General features: G+C 38.7%; 2 protein-coding genes, 1 long non-coding RNA gene and 2 pseudogenes across 3 annotated transcripts; 3 read left to right on the forward strand and 2 right to left on the reverse strand.

The window, feature by feature from the left end:
* Positions 1-50: 50 nt before the first annotated feature.
* LOC102709690 lies at positions 51-1,465 on the reverse strand. The gene has a single exon (XM_040529178.1). It carries the CDS (start codon positions 1,419-1,421, stop codon positions 132-134), a length of 1,290 nt encoding a protein of 429 aa, XP_040385112.1. The 5' UTR covers positions 1,422-1,465; the 3' UTR covers positions 51-131.
* A 699-nt stretch (positions 1,466-2,164) lies between these two features.
* LOC121055825 lies at positions 2,165-3,357 on the forward strand. Its single transcript, XR_005812817.1, has 3 exons — positions 2,165-2,236; positions 2,452-2,519; positions 3,276-3,357. It is a non-coding gene; the product is annotated as an uncharacterized LOC121055825 (long non-coding RNA).
* Positions 3,358-3,967: 610 nt separating this feature from the next.
* On the reverse strand, positions 3,968-4,509 carry LOC107305317 (annotated as a pseudogene).
* A 9,776-nt stretch (positions 4,510-14,285) lies between these two features.
* Positions 14,286-17,580, forward strand: LOC121055796 (transcription factor CSA-like). Its single transcript, XM_040529069.1, has 2 exons — positions 14,286-14,704; positions 16,670-17,580. The coding sequence occupies exons 1-2, from the start codon at positions 14,524-14,526 to the stop codon at positions 17,323-17,325; spliced, it is 837 nt and encodes a 278-aa protein (XP_040385003.1). The 5' UTR covers positions 14,286-14,523; the 3' UTR covers positions 17,326-17,580.
* A 6,465-nt stretch (positions 17,581-24,045) lies between these two features.
* LOC102710538 lies at positions 24,046-25,513 on the forward strand (annotated as a pseudogene).
* The last annotated feature ends 1,172 nt before the right edge of the window (positions 25,514-26,685 follow it).

Below are 26,685 nucleotides of genomic sequence, written 5' to 3' on the forward strand. Positions count from 1 at the left end.
ACACCTGTACCTGTTGTCTCCTCCTATGATCAATGTCTGGCTTGAATTCTACCATCGAAAAATGAATGCTCAGTAATCTTCAGAAGTTGCATCTGATTTTAAAAAAGATGTTGCAAAGCTGAAAAAAAATATCATGGAAGCTGTATCTGATGAACATGGAACACATCCCCTCTGTAAGCCACTTGCTTCTCTTCAACACCCAAACCCCAGATATGCCCTTGCAGCTTCAGTAAACCCTTGGCATCATCTCCATGGCCTTTCTTGGCCATGGCACCCTTGCCACTGTCACTGGCATGATCACCACTGTCAGCATGCGCCGCCTCCCAGACGAACCGGAAGACGCCGAGGGCGCGGCTCAGCTGCTTGACGGCGCTCCTGATCGCCGGCTCGTCGCCGTCGGTGAGGAACATCGCGGCGTGGACGGTGACGTTCTTGCCTCCCTTGCCGGAGAGGTGCTTGCCGGCGTGCACCTCGACGTCCCGGACTGTGCCGTAGAGGTAGAAGAGGAGCAAGGTGTAGAGGCACTTGGATGAGTGGCCTAGGCTCTTGGAGAGCTTCTTCTGCACCAGGCAGTCTTGCCGGCGAGCCTCCTTGAAGGCGATGTCCCTCTCGACGACGACGTTGCGGATCTGGTACAGCCCCTCCTTCATCGCCGACACCTTGTGCGCGTGGCCGGCGAGGCGGGCGTCGGCTTCGAGGCTCTTGGCGAGGTCGGTGAACATGTCGAGCACTTCTTGCCATGTCTTCGACGGCGGCGGCGGCTCGGCTGGCTTGTTGAAAGGGGTCGGGCGCATCCAGGACGGGGACGAGGACGTCGCCGCGTCGGCGGTGTCGGAGAGGAAGCGGAAGCAGGCTGCGGCGATCTGCTCCGCCATCTGGGCCGCCGCGGAAGGGTGGCCCAGCGCGGCCATGTCGGCGCGCAGGTCGCGGAGCACCTCCTCCAGCGCGCCCCGCCAGATGTGGTGCTGCGTCACCTGCGGGCAGATGGTGAGCCGCACGCTCTTCCTCAGCTGCGCCGACACGCCGAGCACGTCGCACACTAGCGTCAGCGAGCTCAGCGACGTGGCCTTCAGGGGCGGTGCCGCGCGCTGCCACGCGGCGAACCTCGCCGCCAGCTCGTCGAACTCCGCCATCCGGTCGACGACGCGCGCCTCCGCCCCGACGGACCCCGTCGCCGCTTGCCGCGGACCGCCGCCGCCGCCGCTCTCCGACCCGGCGAGCCGGACCATCCTGGCGTAGGCGGCGCGGTACCAGCGCCGCGACGGGGGCGGGGCGTTCTCCTCCTCCTCCTCACCGCCGGTCGGGCCAGGCACGAAGTGGATCCCGCGGAGGCCGCCGCCGGCGAGCACGCGGAACGCCGCGTCGGCGCGTATCAAACACTTCACCTTGCCGCGGCATTCCATCGAACACGTTGTGCGCATCCGCAGAACACCTAGAGCTCACGCGCGCCGTCCTCTTCACTCACGCGAGCCGCCCAGGTATGCGGACGCTTTCCCCCGAAGGGCTTGCTACAATATATTATTTACAAATAGGTCCCTGGTTTAGAGTTTCAGACAATTCCAAGGACTTCTCTGCATAAAACCAGAACGGCGATTGCTCGGCGGCGGCGTCGGCGGAGGCGCTCTCTCCTGCGGCGTCGCCGGCGGCTGCGCTCCATGTGGTACATGCCTTCTCGCTCTCTGTTCCATACTCCATAATAGATCGATTTGTTTTGGCGTGGAATGGAATTTCATCGACGGGTATATACGATTTTAGCCCTAATTCTAACGCTAGGTTATGCGTATCTTGGCAATTTAATTTGGGATTTGTTTTGGCCACTGAATGTCCTATTGGATGATCACAAGAAATGTTGCTGTTGTGAGTTCTTGGTCGTAGTTGCAATGCGGCTTCAGATCGATTTTGTGCAATCTCATCACCCAAGCTCAGTAGATTTGGTACCATTCAATCTGTTATCTTAGTGCTGTTAGATACTCTGTTGTGACTTCCATTTGTGCCTAGAACTATTAATTTCTTTTTCCACAAAGTGGCCGTTGCAAGCGTTTTGGTCGTCTGTTGAACCAGATGGTTATCCTGTTTCTTGTTTGCGGTTGCTGCGTTGTGATTTGTGACAAATGATCAAAAATCATCATGGTTTGTTTTTCGTGTGCATCAGTTGGTGGTACTGGAACCTGGATAGAAGTAGAACCAAACTACTGAGTCACTGAAGCCTAAACCTAATCTTCGATAACATTGCATGGTATATGAGGATCAGTAAATCTTACATTTTTTATGGTTTTGTAAGGCTATATGTTTTATTGTATTTTATTGTTTAAAGTAGCATTTGCTTAGTTGACAAAATACCGTGGCTCTCATGGTACTTGATCTCTACTCCTGTTTAGGACTTTTTTAAGTTAAAACATATAAGACTTGTGTGCAAGAATTCTTAGGCGAGTCCTTTTGTGTAATTTTCAGTTTCTCCACGAAGATGAAAAGGGGGCTGCTATATATAAACCTTAGATTGTTGTGAATCCAAGCAAGAGGTAATCTCATCCAAGGTAGAATAGGAGCAATAGGAACAACTCTGATTGGGTTGTCTTCTTATAATTTTTGCACTTTCCTGTTACAGATCATACTTGCTGCTTATTCATGATGATGTTACTGAGCTTCCTGAATTTTGGGCAAACATATGAAAGCACCACTCTAGTACTAATCATAAATTGTCCTGTTATTTGACTCAGAAAGGAAGGACAAATGAGAAATTAAACAAATATTAAACCTTATAACTTTATTCCAACTAGGCTCTGACCTATTATCCTGTTAATCTCATCATGGCCATTCTTATTCATACGCTTTTTGCCCTGTTTGGTAAATGAGTTGAAAAATGGGATTGGGACAAGGAAATGAGTGGACGATTAGGATGAAATGAGGTGAAAATAATGGATGGATAGGATTGAACATTACCCTTTGGTGGATGTGAAATCCTTTCTCAGTTCCATTTGCCAAATGCATTCTTATTTTGCCAAATGCATTCTTATTTTCGAAATAGGCATTGGACCTATGTATAGAACTATGTCTCTGAGCATGTCATCCACTCTGTATAACCCAGGAATGTGGGATGGTTGTATGAATTCCTTCCTCACAAAATCATCAAAGCAATTTGTTGCAACATACTCTATGCTATTTTTAATCATACCATTGTCGCTGATGACACCATTGCTCATCCAATAGCTTATCGTTTCCTCGCTTGTAATGGTCTAGCGTGGATATGTACTGAACACCCCAAAGTAGCATTGCAGGTGTTTGAGAAGAAGTTTGCAATCCAGCATGAATGGAGTAACAAACTTGGAACTGGATGCCACAAACTGCTCGCAGAGACTCAAGACAGTGTATCAGTACTTCTCGTTCAGTTTTTCTCCAAACCATCCACAACTTTTGCAGCTAAAGGACTGCACTACTGTAGTCCCTCAATGTCTTAGCAATCTTTTTCCAATAACAATTAATTTCTGGTATTCTTCAGGGCGTGCACCAGCTAGGGTATTTTCAATGAACATGCAGCCAAGGTCTTCCTAGTTGCCAACTGTTGATACATAGTGGTATTGATGGCCTTGCTTCCTGCTCTACATTGTGGCAAAAATATTATAGTATGTCATTCATTCCCCTGGGGTAGCTAGAAACACCATCAAGAACAAGTAGACATCACCTTTGCTGCTATCCCGTGGATCACATTTGAAATATCAATGGTGATATTAGCAGTCAAATCCGGCTTCCTGCACAAAGACCTTACCAAGACCATAGCTGGACTAGGATGTTCTTTGCAATCTACCCATATTTTCATTGAAATGGTTCCTCACCTTACGATTGTTTCATACAAGCTGCGCAAGTGTGGTTTTACCTACTCCTTTGACACCCCAAATGGGAAGCACACAACCTTATGGAGGAGTTGATCCATTCTTGTTCCCGTGACCAATCTTGTCTATGCAGACGCTGGAGAAGTGGTGCAGAGGTAGCTTCAGCAATAATCAATGGCCTGCTTCCTCTCATTGACTGTGCCAACCATCCTGTCATGGATTGACATAAACATGATTACTGGTCGATCCACCACTCCTCTGCTTGCACTCCAGTCTGAGGAATTGAATGAATTTGGGAATTCCATCAGCAGCTGCTTCTAGCTTCTTGATAATAGCAGCTATCTTCATGGTGGTTTCCTTGCATGGAAGGGGCTGTGCTGTTGCGATCTTGATGCATTTGAATGTGTTACTGGAATTTATGGTGGAGCTTACCTTGTTGGACCTTTCTCCCCAGTTGTGCAGTGTTTGATCACCTTGACATGCAGCGTCCTCAAGATCACGCAGCCAGCGTAGTAGCCATGAATTGGTGATGGCACACCCATTGGCTTCCTCCAGAGCGGTATGAATTTCGATGAGAAGCTGCTGCAGGTGATGGATCTTCTCATCGACATGGTTCTTGCTTATGCGATTCTGTATAAAAGAGACTATTGGTTGGATTGTCTCTCCTATGACCACTGGGCATAGTGCCTCTTGTGGATCCACCGTGTTTTTCCCTTGCAATTACTGAGAAGATCACACAAAGAAATGAATATGGTGTGTAGCCAAAGGCTGCAATAGGCTGATAACCAGGGATGAGCTCCAGTCTTCAGTCTTCGACATCAGAGAAGCAAGTAAGTATTGGATGCCAACAGTATAATTAAAAGGCAGATGTTTGCAGTTAGTCAACAAAATGCTTCAATATTTTTTCTTAAGGAAGAATCCTAACTGTTTTCATTTATTGATGGTAAGCTGTCTACTTCAGTATGACCTCATTTTATAACCAGGAAGTTTCTTTGGTGCCTCTTATATCTTGAAATCAACTGGTGGTATGAAAAACAATGTCATTGTCACTATCTTGCCTAATTGCCGCTGACTGCTTCCACTTCATTCAGAACATGGCCGAATTGTTTACATGACATGTTCAATTATTCAGGTTCATTGAGTCATTTTCTAGTTTGACTCCATTGGTAGTGTGAGCAATCGCCAAACTATGATCATCATTATTGTTATTATTATTGTTGTTATTATTATTATTGTTGTTGTTATTATTATTATTATTATGTTTTTATATTTCCTGTTGATTAATCCCCATCCCCCTCCCCCCCTCCACACACACACACACACATACACACGCGACCACCACAAAAAAAAAATGCAATCATTGTGCTGCTTTATGCAGGTTCTGCGAAGTGCTTGACTCTGAAAGATGGGAATGCCCTTATTGCCTGTTTACATTGGCGTCTGACTCGTTGGCCTGACAATTGCACTTTAGAGACCTAGCTAACTGATTCAGAATCATATCTTGAATCCTAGAATCCTCTCTTAAACTGTCAACTATGCTAAATGAAACATTGTTCTGATCATTTTGAGTGACTAAAGAGTTACTACTGTGCTAAATAAACAGCCTAAGGCCCAAGGGTTTAAAAGATCATTTGGCAAGTTCTGACACCTGAAGTCCTGAGTCACGTATTCAGAGGTGAATAGTGAACTGCATAGTAGCAAGACTTGACCTACAAAGCAGACAAATGGGAGTTAGCATTCTGGAATGGCACTGCAATGATCAAGTGACCATGAAGCTTTGTTTCCTTGGTTGTTTACCCCTACATTAGGTAATTCACCAGGCAGGCTATGCCCTGAACTTGTTTCAACATGTGTTTGTGTAAGCCTCCAACTGTTACCATGAACATTGAACATGTCGAAAAAAATGGTCTTCCCATGTTTCAATAATTCAAGGTAAATATGGAAAACGTGTCTCTTTCTGGATGATCTGATGGGTACCTCCAATTTTGCTGATGATTAATTCCACAGTGGGGCCTTCTCAATGAGAAAATCCATCAGGCTCAGTTGGAAAGAAAATGACTGCTGAACCTCTCTCAATCTCAAGTGTCTTCCTGCAGACTACCTGCTGTGAACACAATCTAATGGTGTTAATAATATTCAGTTAAGCAAAACAGATAAACAAGGATTATGAAGTCTGAACTAGTTGGGCATACTGCTTTTAGCAATATTTGCTCAACAAAAATTATCAGATTCAGATTTTGGAACAACTAGCCAATCCTCAAATGCAAAATATCCTAATGGATTTTCCTTCAAAACAAAAGTTAATATATACAGAAATAACAACAGCAGGAACGTAATAAAGTTATTAAATACACAATTTTGTAGATTCTGCAATTAATGGTCATCCTGCAACAGTTAGCCATCTGTTCACCTCTAGCAGTTTTGCAACTTCAGTTTGACAATCTAGAATTTCCGGTCACAGAGTCATATGTACACCTTGGCTATATAAGTGTGACCAAATTGTTGACTAGGAGTCTGGAATTCATCTTATGTTGTAACCTTGTCTATAAGACATAAGCAGCTTAATTTCTTTGGTCTTTCACTGTGGCAATTTGAATAAGATGTAAGCATTTTTTCTAGGCCAGTTCTGCCATTCTGATTTCTGAATATACTGCAGTTTACTTGCATTTGTGCAAATTTGGAGGGAATGCATAACTGTCAAACTATTTTCCAACTACAAGAGGAACCACGCATTCAAACAGAAGCTGCACTCTAGAGCTATGTTTCAGATGTGAAGAATCATTATTGCCTTACCTACATTGATATACTAATAGTCTCTTTGTCCAGTCTTGCATTACTTTTTTTTTACTAAAATAGACTTTCTTCTGCATTTTTGCACAAACAGTATCAATAACTGAATATTATTGCACCAACAACCATGATACAATATTGATTTGATCAGTAGTTTGATTTTCTACTTGGAACTGAACACATTGACATGAGAAGTTGAGAACCTCTTCCATTGATTTATTTTCCAGTTTTGGAAGACCGCTAGTTCAGAATTCAGAAGATAATAATCCAAAATTTTAATTACCAGGATTGATTAATCCCTTTTGATATCAGGCTAATGCTGTAGTAGTTGGAAGCCTGGACTTTGAAGTCAATATCAATATGGAGTTCCAAACCAGAAACAATCTCTAAGCAGCAACTGCATTCTACAAGTTACCAACTGCCAAGACCTACTGTCTGCAGAATTAACAGTGTGTGATTGATCAGATCTGTTAACTATTGCCTTTCTTGAGAAGCCAGTGCCAATCTGTCCAGTTCCTACTTCCTTCAGAGTTCAGACAGAAGATCAACAGAGACATATATATGCTTGCACATGCATTTGCTTTTCACATTAGAACAGATGATCCATCCATGGTTGGCAGAGTGGTTTAATGATCTCTGACGACATGCATGGGAGAGAATCCTAAGTTTAGGCACCAGTTAAGGTTGCCACTCCAAATGGCACCTGACTCCACTGCATCACCCATGGAGGCAATACTTCCACTGCATTTGTGCAAAGGTGGTAAGCAAAAATGGCATTCATTCATGACAAAACCAACAATAGTTTCTTGTTGCTATCATGCATGTGCTAGCAAGGCTGTGCCTCTCATGAATCTTGGCTATTTCATCCTGTCCAAAAAGAATCTTGATGATCAACAATAATTACTCCTCTATGTCATGATATTTGACAATTTTGACTTCACATTTTTTCAGTTTGACCACTCCTATTTTGTAAACAAATTTACAAGTATTACAAAAAATATATTACTGGTATGTTACATGGTAAACTTAAACATATAACCCCATTCATTATAATCAAATGATTTAAATGATATTAGCGGCTTCGCCTCTAGAAATTAACAAACATTACGAAACAGAGAGAGTAACAAAGTGCATGTATGCATGCAATTAGGATGATGATTGTATTTGGAGCCTTGTGTGTGGCTCTACCTCTCTATCTATGATATATGAAAATGGTAGGGATGGCTGTTGCACCAGTGCTGCCCAGGGAGGATTAAAAAGCTTGCTAATTCTGGGGTGGCTGGTGTATATAGCTCACCACTTATATATGCTGGGTAGCTTCTTCTGACCAAGATGTGGTCATGGTAAGGAAGAAGCAACTGTTGGAGACAACCAATTGGTTGCAACCTGCACTAATTCTGTATCTTTTCAGTTGCTTGCCTGCATTTCATTGGTGAAATTAATCAAGCTTCATGTATACATCTAATAGGAAACCTGAAAACCTGATTGTGTACTACTAGCAAGCTGTATATAACAGGTTCTTCTTGCTATTTTATGGGATGAAATGAATGATTCTTTTTTTTTTCAAAATTTGTTGTAGGAGTTGCCTTTTATTTGCAGTGTACTTGAACTTTAACAGTTCAATTGCATATGTACTTAGGATGATGACCGTCAGAGTGTCAGTTCCATGAGGGAAAAAAATCACATATATTCTTTATCTATATTTATATGAGATAGATTATACAGAAAAGAGAGGAAGAAAGTTAGTTGGATCAAGGTCGACTGTTCAGAGCGAACCAGACTAGTTTGGTCAGACCTTGTTCAGCTACGCTAATCTACTACCTCCTGACCTAATCCAGTACATGTGTTCTTATGCAATTTAGTTAGTTAATTAGGCTGGACTTGGTCACTTCTGAGTCGTCTCGGTTTAGTTACCATAAGTCCATAATATTCCAGATACAGTAATCTAAGAACAGTTAAGCTAATGACATATATTATACATACGAATTGTGAATTCGGTGATCGATGAAGAGAAGAATTGTTCCTCAAGTCTCAAGAGAAAAAACAGTTAATGCTCTGCATTATTAATATATAAGTGACTGGAGCAACGACTTATGTATAGTTAGGATAAACAACTTCCTCTAGAAGTAAACTATTCATATTTACTTGAGTCAATTGAGTGATTCTGTCAATGCTATAGCCACCAAATCTACCAAAACACCATTTCTTTATTCCATTGTATTTGCCTGTTTACACCAAAGTGCTCATGCTAGCCAGGACAAATTAACCAACCAAGGAGTAAAATTACCTGACAGAACTTAACCAGAAGAAATTAAAGTAGTATTGCTAGTTCATGTGTCACACAATCAACCAGTTTAACATGCATAATGGTACAAAATGTTAGGTAAATTGTGATCATAATTATCTGATTTGATCAAGTGAAGATTGCTTACCTGAAAACCATCAAACCCATGATATAGTACTGATTGTGATACGAACACAGATACAGAATACAATTCATGTTTTTTTCTTGCATTTTTAACACTTAACACGTTATTTTCAACATGCACGTGCATGTTTATATATATATATATATACGCGTTCACATAATATGTTTAATTTCAGGTGTAGATGTGTTGTACTGAATCTGACCTGGTCATGATGTACTCAGGCCAGCCAAATATGACCAAGTACACAGAAAGATCATATAATGTCCAGACACATTTGTTCTAACCCTAGCTATGGTCTGAATGATTAATCATCCATCCCATGAGCTCAATTGCTACTAACAAAGCATCAGCTGGCCAGCCAATGTTACTAATGCCCACAAAAATTTACACTGCATAGTGGGTACAAAACAGAACCCTAGTTACTTAATCATGCATTGAATACATCACATACAATAAATTCATGAATGGTTACAAACACTAATTAATCATTATATTCTTTAATTAAACATCCTAATCTCTCGGTAGTTGGGGCATGGAAATAGTTTATGCAAATGCATGGTTAGCTTGTTAAGGATGAATACGAAAGCATGTAGCTTTGATGGAGTTCGTTTTCTTGTCATTCCCATCTCTTCTTGGGATTGGTTGCAAGTCTCTGTCAGTGATGGAAAACAATCTCATGCCTTTTGAACATTAACCGATTAATCCAACCGTGCATGCACACTAATGTTTCCAGCACCTACGTCACCAAGGAACCCTAATTTTTAGCTTGAACCATACGTGTGTTGGTTCTTTCAACTTAATTAACCAAACTCTGCTGAGTCACTGTACCGTTTAACGATCACAATTATTTGCACACGAATTCTCAGGTTAAGTATCCTAAATTACACATGTTTTTCTAGATGATGGATAAGATTTGTACTAATTTGTATCACTTCAGTAATATATAGGCTGATGTATATCTATTATTATGGAAAAAATATTCAGTTTAAGGAAGAAATTAATAGCATGGCCAGCTAATAAAGTGCAAAATGTTACTTGCATATACAAACCACTCTAGATATATATGTACGCACACCATATCAATAATGTTCAATCTTGTAAAGTTTATGATACTTTTGGTTAATTCTCAAGGATAATCCATGCCATCACAGCATATATGCATCTGCTAACGACAAAATAATGCTTATTACCACAAAATTTCCTAAACAAATTAACAAAGGTTAGTTCGAATGGATATACATATATGTGATCTGACTTATATTTAACTAATGGTATGGTCCACACTAATTCTTCAATTGTGTGGTGGTTATTTTGTCAAAGCTCACAATCTTTTACCAAGCAAAAACTTCTTCTATACTACATTGATTCAGAGATAGCTTTCCTACTTTTTTTTCCCCCTTTGAATCACTAGATACACCCTTTTGTTACATCACTAACAAACTTTCCAGGAACCAAATCAATTCCAATTGCAACAAGGTAAAGCTACATCAATAACATATGCCAAGTCAGAGTGACAAAACTAACTTTGATTAGGTACTAAATTATTGTTCATATATTACCGGCTGTTGCGAGTGTGTTTTCATGTTTTCTTGAACGGAATCAGGGACCTGAAATCATATACAATTCCTTGTTAATAGTTCTTGGTCTCTTTTCAACATCAGTATCTCATAGGTGAAACTGCTTTGACTTGAAAATTCATCATGTGCTATGTTAATTCGGTTGCCCATGTATACTAAAGGAATTAATGCAACTGATTCGTCTGATTGGTTGCTTCCAGGAATATGATAGCAGATATCATTGTCAAACTTATAGATAAGCTAAATTGGTAACCAAAATGTAATAATGATATTCGTTGGTGGGTTAATTAGTTTTGAAAGATCAGCTCTCAACACTGCCTTGAAAGGTCTATTTAGCAAAGGTAGCAAAATTACTTGTACACACATGCTTATTTAATTATCTGATGTTCACTGCAAACTTAGATTTCTTGCAAATTGTTTTGAATAGTGGTTGTATCAAATTTCCACTATTTGCTTTTCTTCTGTAGATTTTTTCTCCATTGTTCCTGGGGCCTACCTTTTCTTTTAGAACATACTTTTGGTTGTGGCTCATTACTTAGGCTAAACAGCTTCCTGTTTTTGGTTGCATAAACATGTGCATGCCTCACTAAAACTAAACAAAGTGACAAGAATTATTATGAGCACATCTGTTTGGGAATCGAGTATGGAATCCCAAGACACATATCAATCAGTACTACCACCTTGCATATATCAGATAATATCGAGAACAGAATTGCAGACAAATGCAAGTCATATACCAGTTAAGTGGCATGCTTAAGAAACTAACCTCAAAATGACCTTATATTTAGCTCCTGAAAGTGAGAATAAATTTTATTAAACCACAAAGAGTATGTGTACATTCTACGGGGGTGTGATCGCTTGGCTTTTGCTGGAAAAAAATAAATGACAAATTTATAAACAAAAAATAATTTGTCAATAAATCATTTATATATGTGTTCTTAACAATCTAAAAGCCAAGGCTAAAAAATAAAGTATGATAAAGAAATCCCCCAAATCAACTAAATTTAAGATTAAAAATTTAAATTTGGAATTGTAAACAAGCATAAGCGAAGAGATAGAGGTGTAGATCTCTAGTGCCATGTCGTTCTTGTTTTATTAATTAGAGGTTGGGTGCATCTTATGTATACAACGGCCGAAAGTGGTCTTAGAGTAACTGTATCACTTTGATGTAATTGTCTAATATCAATAGAGCTTCCTTTTATCTAAGAAACTGCATCTCCGTGAAACGGCATGTAGCCTAATGGTTGCAGTGACCTGAGTAGCACCCAGGTCCTAGATTCAAATCTCTATAGGAGCATAAATTTCAGATTTAGGTATTTGAGAGGCTAAGTTCTCTACTTGGGCTAAGTTCCTAAAGTTCTCAAAATAAAAATGTCTGTATATATCCGAGTGGATATAGAGGCCGGGTAAAAATACCCTTCTCTAAAAAAAAGAAAGAAATTACATCTCCACCCTCTGCCCTAGGGGAATGTATTACAACAAACACCACATTTCCTTATCAAGTACATATACATGTAGTTAGAGGTGAACATCAAGCTCATCAATTACAATGCAAGCAAGGTACACAAATATATCATCACACTGCCAACTAACCGCTCATCTCTCTCTGATCACATCCATGTACACAACATATATATGTGTTACTCCATATCTCCCATACACAACGAACAGAGGCAGCATGCAAGCTTGAATGCGTCCCTTCTTTCTGCAGTGCATCCCATGCTGGAAGACACTGCAAAATCATCTGGGCTTTCGACGACGAAACATACAATATATGTGCAGCCAACCACCCCTCATGTACCCTAGTTCATCGGTCATTACTAGGGTTTTCTGTTTCTGTTGAGTATGGCTGCAACTGCAGAGCTGGAACGGTTTTGCCTCCTGTGGGAGCTAGTGTGTATGGGCTCAGATGTTGACCATAACAAACTTTTGCAATGGAAGAGAGATCATCTCCAATTCTATCTCCATTGCATTTGCATGCAGTATATATGCATTGTATAGTAGTACTAAGCATATAGTTTAAACTTTACAAGCTATATATCTGGGACCAAACAATTGACCAAACTTAGTTTCGTCGAATTTCCTGCGCAACTGTGTGCAGAGATACTCTAAAGTTCATTTGAAAGTATGTTTGATATATAGGTCTTGTTTCTAGGGTGAAGCTAGAAATTTAGTTCATCGGGGTCGGATACACTAATCTTGCTTAATTATTAGTATCATATTAGCTACTACAATAGATTTTGTTGGAGGTCATCGGGGTCAGCTTCATCGGGGTCAGCTGACCCCGACGAATGACTCTAGCTTCACCCCTGCTTGTTTCTGTTTCCATAAATGTAGATGAGGAGATCGTGATATTGTATTTGAAGCAGACATGGTAAGATTGTATTTAAAAAGTTAAAGTTCACAAATTCGCGCCAACAATTCGTTAACATTTTGTTGAATTTCCAGCGTAGTTACGCTGACAGACCGAGGTTCATTTGAAGGTAATAATTAATTAAACTAATCGAATTTCATTTCAAAGTATAATTATGAGTAACAATTAAGTTAACTAAACGAATTTCCTAGAGCTAAAAATAAATGTACATTTGAAAAAAAAGTACACAATAAACTCCTTTTAGCTACTTCTCTCTTTATAATGTAATGCTATAGATTAAATGCATACTTTTTTAGCGTAAAAGTTTTACAAATGGATTAATATTTCAAATTTTTGTTCCGTATATGATGTTGATCACTGACCATATATTTCATCTTATAACCATCTAAGATAATAAAATGTGATGCATAGAAAATTTTCTTTCAGACATATTACCATTGATCACTACAACTGTTTTCTTTTATTGATGAAGGATAAAAGATTATCTGATTTTGTATAGCTAATTAATGTTATAAATGATTGAATTAACTACTAAAAAGTTAAAAAAAATCTAATGTGATATGACTAACTTCTACGTATATAATTTTTTTAAAAAAACAAACCATTTAACTATTCGGGAAGAGTGCGCGTGAAATTTAAGAAAAAAAACTAATAATAAGCTAGAGAGAACAACACAATATATACATGTCCACGGAGCTAGCCCATTTCGTTTTCTCCCTAGATGCTCAAAGACGTAAACAACACGAGCATTGGGCAGATAACATCTTTAATTAATTTGTTGTTAATTAACAATACTTTGGTGATGTCGTCTTGCATGCATGGAGATCTCGAGAGAGAGATCTAGAGAATATTGTTAGAGAAGTTAGAGAGGAAGTACAAGGCACAAGTAATCAAGGGATTGGTTTGTGTTTGATGGGAGCTGTGAGAGGAGTGGTCTTCATCCAATACCCAAACATGCAAACCCAACTTGCTGAGAGCGATATATATAAATACATATACACTTAACAAGACACACGCACATATATATAGATAATGGACTGTAGATTAGCTAGAAAGAAAGATAGACATATGTTATTATGGTGTGTAATTAATTATATGCTAATTGTTTGATTAGTATGGAATTAAGGAGGCCCAAATTAACCTTCTTGTCATGCTTAACTAAACTAAAGGGGACCTATCATCCAAACCCTAACTTAGTTAGCTAGCCAAGACATGTGTCTCTCTCTCTCTTGTGTATATATATGGGTATCCTAACACTGCCCATACCCCCTTCTCCATCACTCAATCTCCCATTTCCCCTCTACTATTACTACATAGTTAAGCTTGATTAGCCCAAGAAACATTTCCCCCTTCTCTCCTCTCCAGCTAGCCTCTCACTTATCATCAACAAAAACTATTTTGGATCTTAATTCGATCGATCGAAAGAAAAGATTTAATTATTGTATGATAGCTAGCTTGAGGTAGCTAGCTAGACTTTTGCTTGGTTAGTTTCGATTTGGTCTTCCGGTGAAGAGATCGATCGATCGATGGGGTCGTCGTCGACGACGAACACGTCGGACGGCGCCGTGAAGCCGGCGTCGTCGGCGTCGTCAGCGTGCCCGAGAGGCCACTGGCGGCCCGGGGAGGACGAGAAGCTCCGGCAGCTGGTGGAGAAGTATGGGCCGCAGAACTGGAACTCCATAGCCGAGAAGCTGGAGGGAAGATCAGGTTGGTGTTGTTGGTTACACTAGTTTTCATCTGATCATTAATTTCTTCTTTGATGTTTACCTTGTTTCATTTGTGATATGATGCTAAAGTTGCAAGAAATATGGTGTGTCTTGTTCATCTACCTAGAGTTTTGGTTGTGTTCTTTGCTTCGATCTTTCTCATGGAGACGATGAGGATTATATTCTTAATTTTGTCTACCAATTAGTAGATGGGGATTATATTTTGTGTAGTTCAAAATTTTAGGGGCATCTATATATACATGCGTTTGGTTTGAACCAGATCGAAATTAATCTTGGATGCATATATGTTATGTGTTATATTAATTTGTTCCTTTGACACGAGAGTTGTGGAAAAGAATTAAATTAATTTGCTTGATTTGGCCTCCTGTCCTGCTTGTGTGTTAGTTTGTGGGCAAAATTTCTGTGATGCATGTACTTTAGTCTAATCCTTTGAAAGAAATTACCCATGCTCCCCATACAGTTCTTTTTATAGGTCATTTAGTTAAATTAGAGCTGCCACAGATTAACTGCGGGTCGACCTGTGACTATTCCTATATATATTTTTATGAAACGAGCGTTTTAGTTTTTGATGCTCTTAATTATTATTTTTTTCATATCTTGAAGATATATAGAGCAATACAGTTGTCAGGATATATCTGAAAGTTCTTCCATTTCTACAACTGGAAATATCACAATAATCATTTTATTGAAAAGATAACATTTTCCTAAATAGAAGACAACTATATAGGCCAGGAGGACTTTTAATTTGATCCTGGGTCTAACCTAAATTACTAATGTTGCAACAAATATTGTTAATTTTGCAAGGATTATTCTGCCATTTGAAGTTTCCGTTCAAGCATATTGTTTAACTTGGATGTACCTCTTTTATGATCAATTAAATTTTTTTATCAATCTAATTATATCCTAGCATACTTGAACAAACATTCTTCAAGTTTGCACAAATTATGATGTCCCCCTGTTCCAATTTCATATTTCAAAATCAAATGAATTAATTAGCTATCTCCAAAAGTCTTTCTATGATTCTTTTTGTCAAGGGAGTGTATGTGTACTATTAGTTTCTTGATTTGAAAACAGTTGTTTGAGTATATAGTAAGACAAAAATTAAATATAACTACCAAAAATAATATAATGAAAAGATGAGCTAGCTTGCATGCATGAGCAGTCTGGGTTGTTCATACGACTCACCCATGCATGCATGTGTGTGTCAAAAGTTGATCACCTACACGTACACATGGTTTTCACTAATTAACCTCTCATATGCAATCATGTCTCACAATAGACTATATATATATGCGCCAAGTAGATACATCTATAATTATCATTTACAGTATTATCATACGATTATCAAGTCATACAAGGTTTACCTTTCAATCTTTCATACTTTTTACGCACTAGATTCCGGCCCTAGTGGTACGACATTTTTGGCTAAATTTCTACCAAAATCTGGTCGAATTTTACTATTTTATATTTCAATTCTCAAAAACCATTAATCCAAATGTCGCTCGGAATCTGCATGAGGGTCAATTTCCTGTTCACCAGGTGTAATTACTTGTAAACAAAAACAAATTATTTCACAACATTAGCAGTTAGGTAATTATATTTTGACCAATAATAACAACGTCTATTTGTCTCTAGATGTTTGACGCCGTTAAATTTTTTATACATGTTTGATTATTTGTCTTATTTAAAAAATCTCATATTATTAATTATTTTTATATCATTTCATTTATTGTTGAATATACTTTTGTGCGCATATATATATATATAGCTTCACATATTTTACAAAAGAATTGAATAAAAAAATAATTAAATGTGTGTCAAAAAGTTAACGGTGTCAAATATTTATAGACGGGGAGTAATAAGCAAATAATTAATTGCATGTGAGATTGATTAATAGTGAAATAATTAATAATGTGGTGATAAATTGGGTGGTGGAATGGATCAGGGAAGAGCTGTCGTCTCCGGTGGTTCAACCAGCTGGACCCGAGGATCAACAAGCGGCCGTTCACGGAGGAGGAGGAGGAGCGCCTGCTGGCGGCGCACCGCCACCACGGCAACAAGTGGGCGCTCATCGCCCGCCACTTCCCCGGCCGCACCGACAACGCCGTCAAGAACCACTGGCACGTCGTCCGCGCCCGCCGCTCCCGCGAGCGCTCCAGGCTCCTCGCCAGGGCCGCCGCCGCCTCCTCCTCGTCTCACCCCTACGCCGCCGCCGCCGGCGCCAGCCAGCTTGACTTCGGCGGCGGCGCGTCGTCGTCGGCCGCCCGCGGCTCGCTCTGCTTCGGCTTCGGCGGCGGCAACGGCTTTTCGTCGCTGCTGATCAACACGTCGTCTTCTTCTTCCCCGGCGCCGTTCTTCAAGCCATTCACCGGCGCGAGCTTCGAGGCGCCCATGTACGGCGGCGGCAAGCAGATGAAGACGCTGCCGCCGACCGCAGCCGTGGCGCCGCAGCCGCCGCCGCCGTCTCTCTCCACCATCACCTTCGCCTCCCCTCCCAAAAGAGAGGCAGCGCTGGAGCTGATGGCGGATCGCCGCCGCGACAACGGCGACGATGGCGACGTGCCGCCGCCGTTCATCGACTTCCTCGGCGTCGGCGTGTAGTCTTGTTAGAGAAGAAGAAGAAGAAGATCAAATTAATTTGTTGTTACTTAATCCATCATTAGTAGGTGTTGCTGCATCATTTGCATGTTAATTGCGTCGTATGCATGCACTAGAGACTAGCTAGGGTCAGTGCTGATGGATGGATCGATCAAAAGAGCGGATCGATGAACATAACATACCCTCCTTTAGAACTTTGCCAAATAAGGTTTAATTCCCTAAGAGGTGAATCCATTAATTAATTAATTAATTACCTGCTCATAGTACAAATTGTGAGCTTTCTTGTTTAATCATACTCTTTGCCCCTCTCTCTATTTTTTTTTTTTTGATGTTTCTCTTAGCCCCTTTGATGGTCACATGCATTACTAGAAAAATGTTTTTTTTTTCTTTCGCAGGTCACCTCGAGGTTAAAAATGTCCTGCAAAAAACTTTTTTCGTGGATGGTTGGGAAAAATGCCTATACAAAACCCCCATTTCGACGGGTCTTGCATGGTCATCTGTTTGCATATTTAAAGAAAAAACCAAATGACATATTTATAAATGAAGAATAGTTTATAAATAAAAAACCATAATGAAAATATTTAAGAATAATTTACATATATGTGTGTATGTATGTGTGTGGGTGTGTTTTCTTAGTAATATAAAAGCAAAAACTAAAAAATAAACTATAATAAAAATACTCTAAAATCAACTCTAAATTAAGATTAAAAATTTAAATTTTGATTAATAAGTATAAGCCAAAGGTAAAAGACGAGGCTCGATCTTAATTGAGCCACGGGCGGTTCGCTAAACGCTCGTGAAATTAGGTTACCGATCGCCGGTGACGTCAGCTCATTTCGTTGATCAATAATGCCCTAATTAACTGGTTGTACAACAGCGATTAGGCCACTTAATTAGTTTTAATTATCACTAAAAAGGCACTTAGATATATATAAGTCGTCGGATGAGAGGAGCTGGAATGTTAGAATTATAATCAACATAAAAATGGATAAATTTTTAACGGTGATTAAGCTTTGGTCATGAACAGTTAACCAAACCAGTATTATTGATATAGTTAATCACAATATATCTTGTGAATGATGTTCGATTCCTAGCTTATATGTGTCGTCACATGTTAATCCAATCAAACTAAATAAAGTTTAATTTGACAAAACGAAAAACATGCATGGTGTTCATTGCTTTTTGAGTACAATTCCTTGAATTTGGAAAGAATTAGAAACGGTACGAAGTCATGTCATGAGATGCAATATTCGAACGAGGACAGATAGCTAGCTCCCAAAAATACTTTCAACCCGACAAATTTTAAGAAGTAATTAAATTCGTACAACCTCCGGTTTAACTAATGATAGACGCATGCATTAGCGTCCATTCTGTTTGCATCAATTGCTACCTGTTCGAGTAAAAGTACAAAGTGACCAAACATTCGTGCAGAGAGAGTTCAAAATCTGAACGACTGATCATGCATCTTCAATTCTTTGACAATTATATTCAGGTTGTTGCAACTCCTTGCCATTTTTAACATATATAGTAATTGCATGTTTTTTGATTGAGATTTGTTCCGGTCCAACAAAAATACCTCGAGGTACTGGTACTTCAAGGTACCAAATCATTTTTTACCATTGGATCTAGCTGAGTAGGATATGCACTGTTAAATCCAACGACCAGAAATAATTTGGTACCGCGAGGTACCAGTACCTCGAGGTACTTTTTGTTACTTTTTGTTGGACTAGAGTAAATCTCTTTTTGATTACAGCAAGCAAAGGAGAGAGCTGATCAGATTACTAACATATATACAACTGGGTTTTATTAATTGTTTTGTATGAGGCAGAATGTTTAAATTAAACATGTTGGTTAAAACATTGGGCATCAGATGTAACTATCATCTCAGATATGTATGGTGCCCTAATTAACAGAATGCGTAAAGTATGTACATCCAAGTCAACAGAGACCTTGAGCATATATACATTTGGTGAAATAAAATGACATCTGTTAGGATGGTAGTTGGGATTTGGTGTATACTGAAACCTTGGGTTTGTGTTTATCTTTCAAGGTAACCAATCAAGTAGATTGTTGACATGCTGTGATTAATTATATATAGGTGAATGGTGCATCATACCTCATGGAGTGTTCAAGATTTCCAAATTAATATATGTATATACAGTGAGCAAAAAACTACTGTCTATGTGCTATTTTTCTTGCTGGTAAGTCTAAGAATCTTTGCAGATCAAGAAGTGTTAGGAAAAACATATATCTTCTACCAAAAGAAATTATTTCAGAAATAAAAGTTGTGTGTTGATTGAACGCAAACTATTTAGTTATATTGAAACATGAAGGTCAATGAAGCAAACTTTATATATTGTAGAGAACTAATAGTGATGAACATATATGAACATCAATGTTGATTAATTGACTACTAATTAGGTCCTAATCAGCCACTACAGATACAGATTTAAAAACCGACCACACTACATGTGGCAACATTACTAGTTCATCGATCCTAGCAGAGACAAACAGACATTTTCTGTTAAGAGAGGGGATGCAGACAAACTCTTCCAAGGCACTATATTCAGTAATAGGAATTTTAATGATATACTATCTCTAGGAGTGCAAAAGCATCCAAATATAAAGGGAAAAAAATACATGCTCCATAGTCTATCAACCTATTACAGTACTATTTATTATACAAGCATCTTTATTAAAAATATATAATCCAATTTTCGTAAAATAATATATCAGCCTTGAATCATAATTTACAAATAGACTGAATTCGAAGGGAATCATACACAAACAAATACAATGTGAACTAGTTAGACACTCCCCCCGTTCTATATTATAAGATGTTTTGCTCCTACCTAGATTTATCCCTGAATAATCAATCAATATGTTTTATATATTTGTCTAAATATATTAGTATCCATGAAATCTAAGGATCGCATGTAGAACAAAAGTAGTATTGTATATTCTTGTGTCTGCCCTAACCATACAACCCATAAAAGTTTTTGCAAAATGAATATGCTTCATATATGGGAAATAAAATGGAAGTGTATTTTGGTTATAATACAGCAATTGGTCAGCAAAATTTACCACAATTTGGCTCCTAGCTAGCAATCCCAAGGCACCAAATTTGAGCTTATTCGTTCTATGGATCCACGTATGGATCTTTAAAAATTTCATGTTAACCCAATTAGACCTACACAAGCCTGGCCCAAGACAGCGGCACTGGGCTATCTAGCTCTGTAGTATCGCCAACAAAGCATCTCTAAGGGCCCTTCTTAATTCTCATACTGGTAATCTCCCATCCTAGTTAAAAAAAGGTTATGCAGAACCCTAAATTTACTGTTTACTATTTGTTCAAATGTCATATATCTTTACTTACTGATAATAAAGATATTTTTTTTCTCGAACGCAAAAGATTTGTACGTTAAAATAATATTAGAAGGAAAGAGTTTTGATACACGACGTCTAGAAGCCTGACAGGCTTAAGGCACAGACCTAAGAGGTAAAAATAGGGCGACTCTTGATGTTGCGCTTCGTTACAATAAGAATATGAGATGGGCATTCACGTTACAATCAACTGCATAGGATATATTAATTGTTCCAAATACAGCATGAATGAATAATTATGGCACTTTTCACCAGGGGCCGTTCGTTTCCAATGAGGAATTTTAGATTTCCATAGGCACGCTTTTGAAGCTCATAAGCAATAAGTTTTGTACAAAAGTTCTTCATAGAATAAATTTTCAACTTTAAAATAGTTTAATCGTTTATTTATACTCACAAATAGATAATTGTAACATCGTTTAATCTCAGTTATCTTAAACATCACCTCAGCTGTGGTAGAACTTAGGAGCGGAACCAAAGATTTACTACGCTTGAGGCTCAATAATAGAATATAAATATTTTGGATAAATTTTAACTAAAACGTAGTAATTTTCAATGCAATTTTTTTACCTAGTGGTATTATTCATGTATTTTTTAAAAGATTTCTGATGGAACATATATTGTCAAAAGTTTTAATTATGAATAACCATAGTGGCAAACTATAGCAAGACATTTATAAACAACATCTAAAAAACCCTTACAGTGTTGTAGATTAATCCATTACATAGAAAACTTAGCAAAATCTATTCCTTACTATAATAAAGGTAATTAGGACTTGTTTAGCACAACTTCTGATTTTGGCTTCTCAAAATAAAAAGGAGCTAAGCCAAATGGAAAAATTCTAAAGGAGATCTGCATGTCCAGTTCGGAAAGATCCTCTGACGTAAAGTCATAAGGATGTTGTCACTGACATGTCGGCCCCACTGTCTATGGGCACGCATGTCAATCTCTTGACTCCCTCGGACTTCACGTAGAGGATCTCATTCTGTCTAGTTCCCCCACAAGCTAGCTTACGAGAAAAGACTACCTAACATCATTCATCCAGACTACTTTTGCAATCCTTCAAAAAACAAAAAAGGAAGAACCTATTATACTTGCTCCATGGTAGCCGCAATGTCATCAACAATATTCTTTGCGTCCATCATAATACCAGCTAATCCTCTCCCCGCAAATCCAGCACAGTAGAGTTCATTTTCACCTTTGCAGTGGTTTGGAAAAATCTTTCTTAGGAAAGCTAACTTTTGTAAACATCCTTTCACCGTTCTGCAACCAACATAAAGAGATTTTTAATCTTTATTATGGCTCAAAGTACTATATATACATAGAAAAATGAGGGATGTTCAAGAGCAATTAATGGACAACCAATCCTTAATAATCAAGGTACCTTTAGCCATGTATTCACTGTCCTTTTGTAGCCTATGGCGAACAGAATGCCATCAAAAGGAATTTCGAGATTTGCCACCATGAAACACAACACTATTTACATTGATAGTAGATATTCCAAAACATCTGGCATAGAAATAAAATAAACTCAGGTTTAGAAACATATATACTACCATAAATTATAAATATTTAGAATTAATGTGTATGCTTACTTTGATAACTCCTTGAATTAATTTTGCCGTGCCAACATCAATGACTGTAGACCGGCCTGTCTGTGTAAGAGAGGGCCCATTTTAGGCCTCATAATTCCATATCTCCAAAAATGAAATTTGCTGCCATTACAAGAAGAGAGTCAACTGTGGTCACATGTAAGCCTAGATTTTGCACCAAGGTCATTCCAATCTGTATTAGTTCTTTGGTCATTATGTGTACCTACATTCAGGTTGCCATGCAACTATCAGTTGACCTTTCAAAATTATATTTAATTTCACATGAAATGAAAATAAAAGAATGATTGATTAGATAATGGACAGGAAAATGCATATGCTATAGCAATCAAAATGTGTGCACCGGAAAAAGCTTGTATTTTACTTTTCATGTATGGAATAATATCCTATATAGATGGCTCCCCCAAAAGAATCATACATGAAGGCTATAAATATTACATATGGAATTTAACATGTCCATTCGCTACTAGATTGGCTGAACTCCACAAAATGAACATTTTGTTATCCTAAAATGTCATAATAGCTAGGGAATTATGTGATGAACATTTATGTGACAACTGTTACAAATTAAAAGTGTGAACATGCAAATTATGAGAAACTACTCACCGGACTACGGACAACTATAGAGGTGTTGGATCCATGGGTGGCAAGATCATAAGCGATCTCCATGCGAGAGTTCAAAGCACCGACTACCAACACATTCTTCCGATGACAAGAAGGACCACATTCTCTGCCATCTCCATGGTTGAGATCAAGCAGAAAGATGTAAAATAGTGAGAACTAGTGAAGAGGACAATGATCTATATATGTGTGGTGAATTTTGTGTTTTGTGCTGCTCAATTATGATGCTATATTTATATGCTAGTGATGAGGATAAGCGGTGGTATTTGTAGCGTGGGGAATGGGACGAGTTCACATTGGTATGTAGCAGATAATGTAGTTTTTTATGTAATTCTGGAAGATTCCAATATATATTGCATTTATGGCTGCACAAAGCCTATCTCTATATGCTTATCTCATTCTGGTTATATGTTGTAATATTTTATAGTGTTAATTTGGAAAGAAACTGGACAGTACATTGAAATGAGGTAATTAATAGGAAACAAAATGAAGGAGAAACTTGAGAGTATATTCAAATGTGGTAATTATCTAGGAAACAAATGGAAGGAAGTTTCCATGTTACCCTAAATTATTTCATAGCTCCCATGCTACTAATGTCCCCTCCCATAAAAAAACAACTTTTGGAGATGAATCTAGACAAAACTACGTCAAGCAGGCTGGTTAACACTATCCATATTTGTTGCTACCAATAGGCGTTCATTATCCTAAAGTATATGTATCATTTTTCTGATAATATGAAAACATCCTTCCATTTGTTTCATAATTAATTACCCCATTTGAATGTACTCTCATGTGTTTCTTTCCAAATTAAACAGTATAGTATATTATCAGTATATAAACGGAACAAGATAAGCATATACATGCAGATAGGCTTTGTCCAGCCATAAATGGAATACATATCGGAAACTTCAAGAATTACATAAAAATTTGTATTATCTGCTAAATACAAATGTGAACTCGTCCCATTTCCCATCCTACAAATACCCCCACTAATCCTCATCCTTAGCATATAGCAGCACAAAAACACAGAATTCACCGCAGATAGATCATCGTTCTCGGCACTAATTTTTTCAGTTCTCACATCTTCGCATTGCGCTGCTTGATACCAACCATGGAGATGGCAGAGGAGGTGGTCGTTCTCGTCATCGGTGCAGAGCCAGCGGGCCTAGTGACTGCGGCCTGCCTCGCACGGCGACATGTTCCTTATGTCATGGTTGAGCGAGAGTCGTGCAGCGCGTCGCTATGGCGACACCGCACGTATGACCGCCTCAAGCTGCACCTTGCCAAGGAGTTCTGCGAGCTACCACACATGGCTTACCCGATGGGAACACCGACATATGTACCGAGAAAGAGGTTTGTTGAGTACCTTGATGGTTACATCGATCGGTTTAGGATTCGGCCGAGGTACCGCACCGTTGTCGAGTCAGCGGTGTATGACGATGGGAGGAGTCGGTGGGTCGTGTCTGCGCGGGACATGGCCATTGATGTGGAGGTTAAGTTTGTTGCGCGGTTCCTTGTCATTGCCACCGGCGAGAACAGCAAGGCAAACATCCCATTAGTCCCTGGTCTCCCCGGTTTTGTTGGAGAAGCCATCCTCTCATCGGTATACAAGTCTGGGAAATGTTACACTAGGAAGAACATATTGGTAGTCGGTGCTGGAAACTCAGGCATGGAAGTCGCTTATGACCTTGCTACACATGGAGCCAACACCTCCATAGTTGTCCGTAGGCCGGTAAGTAGTTTCCTGTGTCTTGCATGTTCATGTCCATTATCCAATCAATCATTCTTTTATTTTTCTTTCCATATGAAATTCATCATAATTTTGAGTGGTCAACTGATAGCTCAATGGCAACCTGAATGCAGGTACACATAGTGACCAAAGACCTAATACGGCTTGGGATGACCTTGGTGCAAAATGTAGGCTTACCTGTGATCATAGTTGACTGTTCTTGTGATGGCAGCAAATGTCATTTTTGGAGATATGTCAAAGCATGGCATTGTGAGACCTAAAATGGGCCCTCTCTTACTCAAGTCACAGACAGGCCGGTCTGCAATCATTGATGTTGGCACTGCAAAATTAATTCGCGGAGGATTTATCAAAGTAAGCATACACATTAGTTGTAAATACTTAGAATTAGTGGTATATATGCTTCTAAACCTCAGTTTATTTTATTTCTCATTTAGGTGTTCACAGGAATATCTACTATCAATGCAAATAGTGTTGTGTTTCATGGTGGGAAAGAAGTTCCTTTTGATGCCATTCTGTTCGCCACAGGCTACAAAAGCACAGTGAATACATGACTAAAGGTAACTTTGATTATTATGAATTGGTTGTTCGTTAATATCTTCTTGACATCCATCATTTTTGTATGTATAGTACTTTAGCCATTATAAAGATTAAAATCCTTTTTTATTGGTTGCAGAACGGTGAAAGCATGTTTAAAGATGGCTTTCCGAAGAAAGGTTTCCCAAATCACTGGAAAGGTGAAGATGGACTCTACTGTGTTGGATTTGCGAGGAGAGGATTAACCGGTATTGCCATGGATGCGAAGAATGTAATAGAAGTATTGCTAAAATAGCTAGACACATGATGTTTAGTCTTTTCTAGTAAGCTAGCTTGTGTGGGAACTAGGCATGTAGATCTCCTTTAGAGTTCTTCTATTTGGCTTAGCTCCTTATCTGGAGAAGGCAAAACCATAAGTTGTAGCAAACATGCCTAATTACCGTTAGTAAGGCAGAGATTGTTGTTAAGTTTTTTTAATGTAATGGATGAATCTTCAACAGTATACAAGGTGTCTTGAAATGATGCTTATAAATATGTTGTGATAGTTCACCCCTACGGTTATTTATAATTATAACTTTCGACAAGATATAAAATTCCCATACACGAAGCTTTATACTGATGCCTAGCATGGTGTGTAGTAGTATATATTTACCATGCATAATATATAATAGCTGAAAGGTTAATGTTTAAATCCATTTATAGAAGCTTTGTGGCACCTATGGATTACAGGTAACTCATTGTGCACACCATAAACTATTTTCTTGGTTCTTCTCTTTCTTGGTTAGTTTGCCAGCCATGAAAACAAGCTTTGCAGCCGTACAACCAGTGGAGCCCAGGAGAGCTAGAGTGGCATTTCAAGGTGCATGTTGCAGTTTCTAATTAAACTGCATCATGTCTTTCTCAAATTGTTTTTATTTTCATCATACTAGCAAAATACACATGCTTTGCTATGGTATTGTATTACAAAATGTTATAGAATTTTTTTATCAACTATACTAATATCACTTGTTTGAACCAAATATGAACTATTCCACAATATCAGGAAATACTACGGGCTAATTTATAAAAAAATGGTAGAAAGCAGTGGAGTGGCAAATTCACTGTCACTCCACCACTATATACCATGGGCTATTTACAAAAGAATTTTATAAAGCTGTGGGGTGACAGATTCACTGCCATCACTACTAGAGACATTTAAAGTAGTATAGATAAGACATTTAAAGTAGTATAGATAAGGCATAGAGACTCCTCATACAGAGACTCTCTCTAACTTATAACCATTATATTAATGGTGGGTCAAAATGTTTACAAAAGGGAAACATAACTGCCTGAGGCCACGTTCTTTTTGTGTGGGGGTAAGTTAACTTATCCCGGCACGGAAAACGTAGTAATAGATTAATACATGATTAATTAATTATTAATTATTAAAAAATATAAAATAGATTAATATGATTTTAAAAAAACTTT

The sequence above is a fragment of the Oryza brachyantha genome, chromosome 11 (assembly GCF_000231095.2).
Source record: "Oryza brachyantha chromosome 11, ObraRS2, whole genome shotgun sequence".
Taxonomy (NCBI): domain Eukaryota; kingdom Viridiplantae; phylum Streptophyta; class Magnoliopsida; order Poales; family Poaceae; genus Oryza; species Oryza brachyantha.

What these genes read in the sequence shown, in the direction of transcription:
- LOC121055796 (XM_040529069.1), top strand. Translation starts at nt 14,524, where the DNA reads ATGGGGTCGTCGTCGACGACGAACACGTCGGACGGCGCCGTGAAGCCG. An exon ending in GAAGCTGGAGGGAAGATCAG is followed by an intron (nt 14,705 to 16,669) that starts GTTGGTGTTGTT and finishes GGAATGGATCAG; the next exon opens with GGAAGAGCTGTCGTCTCCGG.
- LOC102709690 (XM_040529178.1), bottom strand. Translation starts at nt 1,421, where the DNA reads ATGCGCACAACGTGTTCGATGGAATGCCGCGGCAAGGTGAAGTGTTTG.